This window comes from Bidens hawaiensis, unplaced genomic scaffold (assembly GCF_021521415.1).
Source record: "Bidens hawaiensis isolate Kalapana, Puna unplaced genomic scaffold, B.hawaiensis_p1.1 tig00054036_1, whole genome shotgun sequence".
Lineage (NCBI taxonomy): Eukaryota > Viridiplantae > Streptophyta > Magnoliopsida > Asterales > Asteraceae > Bidens > Bidens hawaiensis.
In genome coordinates, this window is record NW_027499735.1 from 6731 (window position 1) to 15786 (window position 9056).

A 9056-nucleotide genomic window follows, 5' to 3' on the forward strand; every position below is an offset into this window, starting at 1 on the left:
CCACACCAACTGTTCACCTGGTATAAAAGAAGAAGAAACAAATCCAAATTCACATAATATTGACTAATTATCAATGAGCATTCACAAAACTTTTAACAATTATCACTGGAAGAGAAACACAATGTGTTGCGAAAACACTTATTGAACTTTGATCAATCCTTTGCTTTGATAATGATCATGATTAAATTGACTTATATTGTTACCAGTTCATTATTAGTGATCATTTATCCCATACATTCACATGCATCCCTAAACACTTAACGATGACTTTAATCATAAAAACAAAGTAAACATAAATCAAATAGTTAAAGATCAAACATAGTATTACATAAAGATCAAGATTGGTGATGCTAAATCTACTCATATGAAGTTAACAACAGTCTCACAAGATGGAAATACAAGATGGAAATACTTAACATTGTTTAAGTAAAATAATATAGAATATAAAAGATTTTGAATTTAAAACGCAAGGAAAAACAAGCAAAAGATATGAATTCTAGAAGAATAAAAACATACTTATTTCAAGAGATATGGCTTTTACAAAAACAGTTAGAGCGCTACTCATTGTCCAACATACAAAAGCCTTCACCTACTTTACTGAACAAAATATTTATTGAACAAAATATATTTTGAAAGAAATGGACTTGACGGATTCAATAGTTATGGATACTCAAAATCAATTTCAAACATCTGGAAAGCATGTGGCAACAATGGACAAGACAAAGCACAATGTTCACAAGCACTAGGGACTAGACTAGGCAAAACTAGCCAGCTACAGCCGAAGAATCAACCATAGTATCGACCGTTAGAGCCCATTTCTTGGTCCTAGTGTTGTGATGTTGTGCTAGCAAATTGAAGCATTTGCAAACCATTTTTCCAACCCATTTTGCTCTAATATTTTACATAGCATTACTTAACATATCTTTCTTTATGATCCTTCATAAAAAAAATATGAAAGAAGAAAACCAAAAATAATAAATAGTTAAGCAGCTTCATCAATCTAATCTTGTATTACGGAAGGTACATCACTAGTCTAGGACTAGCGATTTGTTTATAAGTGTTCATTGTTTGTTGATGATTTGAGAGGGAAAACCATTTTTATATAGTGTTATTGTGCAGTTAAGGGTTGGGTACACTATCTAGATACAGTGTTGTATTTGTTATGAGAGTTGGCACTATATCTTGAAATTGTGTTGAGGAGGGTTCACTATCTTGACATTGCGAGCATTTGAAGACTTATAAGACACACAATCTTGACATACTGTATAGAAGAAGGTGATCACCACCTTTATCTAGTGAGTTGTTGGATTGGTGATCTCTATCGTTTATTAAGTGAATCAATTAACATTCACTTGAACCTCTACAAATCAGTCATGTTAACTCTAACCTTTAAACTCTTTATGTTCTTGCACACTTTACTTACTTGCATATTTAACTTCTTGAGTTATACAAAGAGTTTACAAGTTAATTAGCTTTCTAATAAGTTTAAAACAAGGTAAATAATTTAAAAACTATTCAGTCCCCCTCCCCCTTCAAAGTTTGTATAATACCAATTTTTATATCACTATAACCTTTTCTCATACAAATCAATAGCACATTTAGAACAATTCTCACCTCATTCAACTTTTCCATTATATAGCGCGAACCTTTCTTCTTTCACTTACATTCGGATGATGATATATTAACAATTACATGCTTACAGTTCAACCTTTTTCCACAACGTATATCCACATAAGATTTCGTTTCACTTGTTCCAAATTTCCCGTCACTAACTCTGCCATCAACACCGTTTGAATCTTGCTTCTCTTAATTCTTCATTTTCTTATCATTTTTCAAACCACCTATTTGGACACACGATTGTTGATCCCGATGACCAAACTTTTCTATGCTCACATACATGTGATATGAGACCAATGAAAGCTAGATTCAAACTTGAAAACTCTCCTGAAGCATGATCAGATGCTAAAGAACAAGCAAACACCTTGGGAAGTCTTGTTTATTGTATGCTAATTTAAAACACAAAAAAAGATTCTTTACTTTCATGAAATTTTCTTTTTTATTATAGCTGTAAAATTGAAAGGGACACATTATTTTTCTAAAAAAATAAATTTTGATTAGATCCCTCTGTCTCATGGTTTTCATTCCACCACACCCTTTCTTATATGGACAAAAGACTGAAGTATTCTGCACCTAACTAGACTTGTTCTCATTCTCTCTGTCAACACACTTTTCTCTCTCTCTCTCTCTCTCTCTCTCTCTCATCTCTTCAATCTAAGTGATCATCAATCAACACTAAAAGTATAAGCATGGAAGTTGTAAGCATGAGAGATCATATAATACAAAATGATCAAACCTACATCAAGAAACGAGACACAACCCTACAAGAAATTAGTATCCAAAATCCATCTCCACCACCACCAACAGCCACCACATCTCCACCATCAGCATCAGCTTCTCCTACTCATGAATTCTCATTCACCATCTCTCTCAACCCTAACCCACCTCCAAAATCCACACAAGATGCTCATAGATACGGCAACAACAGTACTTGTATTGATAATAACAATTGTGAGAATGACGTCAGCTTGACACCACCACCGGAACCATTGACTGCTATTGACCTATCTCCGGCCGATGACATCTTCTTCCACGGCCACCTCCTCCCCCTCCACTTCCTCTCTCATCCTCCGGTATCGCCTCGCTCTTCCACAAACTCAATGGACAGTTTTACCCTTCCCATGAGAGACATTTTAAAGGACCAGCATAACCCTATTGGAAACACTAGTTTCCATTATCACCAAAGGAACACCTTCTCGGATTTCAACTTGCCCAACAATAATGCTAATCAAACAAGACCAAAGTCGAAATCTTTTTCGATATTCGGCCGGTCCAAATTGAAAAAGGGACAGCTTGATCAAGATCAAGAACAAGAAAGCAACAACAGCAACAATAACTCCAAGAAGAAGCTTAAACAAGAAGTGGCTCAACTCATCAAAAGGTACATGAAAATGGTGAGACCATTTATGTCATTCACAAAAGAAAAGAGGCCGAATAATACCAAGTTTAATCGACAGCCTCATTCGTTTTCTGGTAACTTGTTGAGCTCCAGAAGGAATGGTTTGCCTGTGGATACGAATAATAGAGGTGCTGGGAAAAGAGGGAAGTTTTCAGCACCCGCGTCGATGAGGACTTCTCCGACGAACAGCGGGATACTCCTGGCTTCGGGAACTGTAAGCCCGGCTAAAAGCACAACCAGTGATAGCACCATGGAAGAATTACAAGCTGCTATTGCTCATTGTAAGAATTCTATTGCAATTGAAGATAAAGTTCAAGCTTAAAAAAACTTAATATTCAAGTTTCACAGTATAATCAATCTTCTTAAATTGTTGTATATAATAATCTGGTTATATATTTTTGTATAATTGATCTTATAATTCAAAAGTATCATTATATCTGTTCTGGTTGTATACATGAACATAAACAATAAAACAAATCAGTTCCCGTATTAAATTAGACCAAAATAAGTTTTCTGGGATTTGTGTTGGTCACTAAAGATAATATATGTCAATTTTTTAAAGTTAAGAAAATAATTGTTTTTATGTTAACTTCTAGTACATATGATATTATATTCTAATGCAATATTGTTTTCATTCCACAATATGTTAGAATTATAAGAGTGACTTCAACCAATATCCATGGGAGGTGGAGGTCCCAAATTTTCTTGTTTGAAAAAACCAATTTGCTGTATTACCAATAAACGACTACCATCATGTGTATGTGGAGCCACTATATTATTTTCATATCCAAATTCAAATTTATCTCTCTCCTCAAATTAAAATTGTTATTATCAACAAATGAAATAAAATTTACTCCTTTTTGTAGTTTCATTATTGCCATTTATCGGAAAATTATTCAATTTATCCATACGGTGTTTAAACTAATCTTGATAAAATTTCATGTATAATAGTCATCAAAATTTTTTTCAACATTGTTAATGGGATATATTATACTCATAGATGTATCCTAGACTTCTTATCACATATAATGGTTATATCTATAAGTTATAAAACAAATAAAAAGCATTCTAATTCTAATTAACACTAAAATACTAGCAATCCCTTTTCTTGTGTCAATTTCTTTCGATCAAAAAATTGGATAAACTTTGTCTTTTTGGGATCGTCAAAATTTTGTAATTTAAGAAGAGAGTACCATATATGTGAGTTGCGGAAAATTCTCAAAATAGCCCATCTACAAAATGAGATTCCAACTTTGTCCCCTAAATTTAATATTTTCAAAAATCGCCCTCTCTAACTCATCTTTGACCATGTATTAGGAAATCTAACACGTCTTTGACGACCTGTTAGCATAACATGTCATCAAAGACGCGTTGGATTTCCTAACACATGGTTAAAGACGCCAACGTGTCTTCAAAGACGCGTTGGATTTCCTAACACATGGTTAAAGACGCCAACATGTCTTCAAAAACGCGTTAGATTTTCTAACACATGGTTAAAAATGAGTTAGGCCTCCAAACACGTAGTCAAAGATATGTTAGCATCAAAAACGTAGTCGAAGATATGTTAGCTTTTTTGTTTGTTTTTTTTTATATTATATTTTTATAACTAGTTTTACTTATATTTGTTTTTCTTTTATAACTTTTAATATATAAAAGTTTTATATTATTTTGAATATACCGACGAAAAATTTTTACTTTTATCTACGGACCGACATAAATTTTATTTAAAATCGAGCGGGGTCAAATTTTATTGAATATTTAGATATTGATTTAACACGGCTCGAGTTTGAGTTAGTTTATATCGGTCAGTAGGTAAAAGTAAGCATGTCTCGTCGGTAAAAATTCAAAATAATATACAACTTTTATATATTAAAAGTTATAAAAGAAAAACAAATATAAGTTAAACTAGTTATAAAAATATAATATTAAAAAAACAAATAAAAAAGCTAACATATCTTCAACTACGCGTTTGATGCTAACATATCTTTGACTACGTGTTTGGAGGCCTAACTCATCTTTAACCATGTGTTAGAAAATCTAACACGCCTTTGACGACGTGTTGGCGTCTTTAACCATGTGTTAGGAAATCTAACACGTTTTTGACGACGTGTTATGCTAACATGTCGTCAAAGACGCGTTAGATTTCCTAATACATGGTCAAAGATAAGTTAGAGAGGGCCATTTTTGTAAATATTAAGTTTAGGTGACAAAGTTGAAATCTCATTTTGTAGATGGACTATTTTGGGGATTTTCCATGTAAGTTGACTATTAGATAATAGAATTTGTATAAATGATATATATTGTATGATGACATGATTATCTCCTAAAATCATTATAAAATCATTGCCTAAATTATATATATATATATTATATGATGTATATATGTTAGACAGATGAATGAAAAGAGGCGATGATTACTTTTCCCGAAAACCTAATTCTATCATGGTATCACACCTATGAACAGCAAACCCTAGCGCCGCTATTCATCCTCTCCAACTCTGTTCTTCTTCCTTTGATCCTCAAACTATGTACTTTCATTCTCCCTACCTAGTTATACACTTCAATGGCCACCATGCACCCCGCCCTAACCGTGAATATCATCCGCAACTTCATCCCCCTCACCCTAGACCTTGAAAACGGTGAGTATACATCTTGGGTTGAACTATTCACAAGTGACTGCACAGTTTTCAGAGTACTGGATCACATCATCCCAACGGCGGACTCCCCGTCATCCTCTTCTACCGCCGACAAAGACAAAGAAAAAGATAAAGGTTCTGCACCTCTTGCCTCCTGGACTCGGTTGGATGCCGTTGTTAAGAAATGGATCTACGGCACAATATCTCACAACCTTCTAATGAACGTGATCAAACCGAAAACTACCGCAAAAGAGACATGGGACGCCATTGCTCACTTGTTTCAAGACAACCAGGCTTCTCGAGCTATAGCCTTGAAAACTCGCTTCGCCAACACTTAACTGGAGTCATTTCCCAACATATACACCTACTGCCAAGAGCTGAAGGTAATATCCGATCAGTTAGCTAATGTCGATGCACCTATTTCCGATGTCGATTTAGTGTTACAGTTGGTTACCAGTATCACACACACTGACTACGATGCAATCGGTATGTTTATTAGTCAAACCGTTCTGCTGCCCACCTTCTCTCAGGCTAGATCTAGACTCAAACAAGAAGAAACAAGGCGGGCCTGATACTCTTCTAACTCGGTTGCGGGTACAACCTTACTCACCACCGTGAACAACTCGGCTCGTGAAACGTCTAGCTGTGGCTCTCCTGGTTCAATGTATGAAAATCGCGGGTCCGTTGACACATTCCAACGCGGCAGAGGTCGTGGTGCTCGTAGCCGGGGTTGTGGACGATCCCTTGGTCGAAGTTATTCGGGTCAAAACAACCCTCCCTTGGCTTCCCTGCTCAAGGAACATACTACTCTACACATAACAATCCATGGGTGTCTGATACACCCTACAATAACATGCACACCCCACCACCTCCTCACCCAACCGTAGCCTCACCAAATCGCCCTCCTTTCAACTTTGGGCATAATTCACAATCTGGCATATTAGGCCCAGCACCCCAAGCCCACTATAACTCCCTACCACAACAAACACCACAACAGTCTCATACACCTGTGTATGTTCCTAACACTCTTGAGCAAGCATTTCAAACCATGACTTTGAACCTGGATCTACAATAGAATCTTGACTCTGGTGCAACAAACCACATGACCAACAAAACAGGTACTCTCTCTTCTTTTTTCAGTAATAGAATTCCTAATAATATTGTCGTGGGAAACGGGTTCCAAATCCCCATTCTAGGTACTGGCTATACCAAACTCAATACCACCTTAAACCTTTGCATGTCAACAACATTCTTTACGCACCTAATCTAATTAAAAACCTTTTATCTTCCCGTCGCCTTACTACTGACAATATGATTTCCATTGAATTTGACCCATTTGGTTTTCTTGTGAAGGACTACCTAACGCGGATCCCTATCCTCCGCAGCAATAGTACCAGCGACCTCTACCCGCTATCACTATCTACCGGCACCAAGTTCACAAGTCCAACAACCTTTGCTGCTTTCTCTCAGGACCTATGGCACAAAAGACTCGGGCATCCTGAAATTTCCCTTTTGCAACATTTAAATAAACAAAACTTTATTTCTGTTACCAAACCATCTATTAAACGTATCTGTCAGTCTTGTGTTTTTGGTAAGCATGTTAAGTTACCTTTTTATGATTCCTAGTCAATTACACATCTTCCGTTTGATATATTGCATAGTGATTTATGGACGTCTCCGGTGCGTAGCACCGGTGGCCAACGCTATTATATACTATTTCTTAATGACTTAAAAAACTATTTATGACTTTTCCGCTTACCAATAAATCACAAGTCTTCTCAATTTTTCTAAATTTTCATAAATTCATACTTACCCAATTTAATATTCACATTAAAGCTTTCCAACGTGACAATGGCACTGAATACAATAATAAATCGTTCCATGATTTTCGCCCAACACGGAATGTCGTTTCATTTCTCTTATCCCCACACTTCTTCTCAAAACGGTAAAGCGGAAAGAAAAATTCGCTTCATCAAGAACATCATTCGTACGCTCTTAACACATGCTTCCGTTCCCGCCAATTTTTGGCATCATGCTCTTCAACTCGCTACTTATCTCATCAATATCCTACCCGCCAATTTTTGGCATCATGCTCTTCAACCCGCTACTTATCTCATGAATATCCTACCTAGCAAAACTAAACAAAACCATACCCCCACCTCACTTATATACCACACTCATCCTGTTTACTCTCATCTTTGCACCTTTGATTGTCTTTGCTACCCACTTCTTCCCTCTACCTCCATAAATAAACTCCAAAATCTCTCCTCTCCTTGTGTCTTTCTTGGCTATCCCGATAACCATAGAGGATATAAATGTTATGAACTATCCACATGTAAAATTGTCTTATCTCGCTATGTCGTGTTTGACGAAACTATATTTCCTTTCGCTTCCTTACAAACTCTTACTCCTTCCTATGATTTTCTACATTCGAATCTTTCGTCTGACACATCTCCGGTGTTTTGGACATCTTCAACCCCACCTCCCAATCAAAACTCTACTACTCAAAATGCTCCAGACCTTAGCTCATTCAAAACATTAACCCAAGCATCAAACACAAATCACTCTCCATCATCCTCACCTCCCTCGTCCCAACACTCCACTCAACAAACGGCCCAAACACCACCCTCACACACAATGGCCTAGACCTCATCTAAACCATCCTCTACTACTACACAAACTAATCCCAATTCACCACCCTCCACGCCAACACACGCCATTACCACCGCCACACCCGTCACGACTCCCGACACCACCATGGCAACCAGCACATCTCACATGCATCACTACCTCTACCCACACCTCCCCACCACCTCCCCCGACCCGGACCATGACCACCCGCGGCAAGGCCGGAATTTCAAAACCAAAAACAATATTCAATCTTGACACTCATACCACACTCGAACCACTTCCTCGCAACCCTACTGATGCCTTAGCCAACCCTATTTGGACCTTGGCCATGACTGATGTATTCAATGCTCTTATTCAAATGAGACATGGGAGTTGGTACCTTGTTTACCAAACATGAATGTTATTTGGTGTATGTGGATATTTAAACATAAAACTAAATCGGATGGTACGCTTTAACGATATAAGGCTCGTCTTGTGTGTGATGGTAGATCTCAACAGGCGGGTGTCGATTGTGACGGGACTTCAGTCCGGTTGTGAAAACGGCGACCATCCGTTTAGTTTTATACGTGGGCCTATTTCATGGGTGGGATATTAGTCAGTTGGACGTTAAAAATGCGTTTTTACATGGGAATCTATTAGAAACCGTCTTTATGCATCAACTTATGGGCTTTAGAAAACCCCACTTGCCTCATCATGTATGTCGCCTGAAAAATTGCTATATGGTCTATAACAGGCACCTCGGGCTTGGTATCAACGGTTTACTGATTATGTGA

The 9056-nt window shown here is 37.0% G+C and overlaps 2 protein-coding genes across 2 annotated transcripts; both read left to right on the forward strand.

Moving 5' to 3' along the window:
- The first annotated feature begins 2123 nt into the window (after positions 1-2123).
- Positions 2124-3338, forward strand: LOC143600399 (BRI1 kinase inhibitor 1-like). Its single transcript, XM_077078099.1, has one exon. The coding sequence runs from the start codon at positions 2307-2309 to the stop codon at positions 3336-3338; it is 1032 nt and encodes a 343-aa protein (XP_076934214.1). The 5' UTR covers positions 2124-2306.
- Positions 3339-5579: 2241 nt separating this feature from the next.
- Positions 5580-5990, forward strand: LOC143600400 (uncharacterized). Its single transcript, XM_077078100.1, has one exon. It carries the CDS (start codon positions 5580-5582, stop codon positions 5988-5990), a length of 411 nt encoding a protein of 136 aa, XP_076934215.1.
- The last annotated feature ends 3066 nt before the right edge of the window (positions 5991-9056 follow it).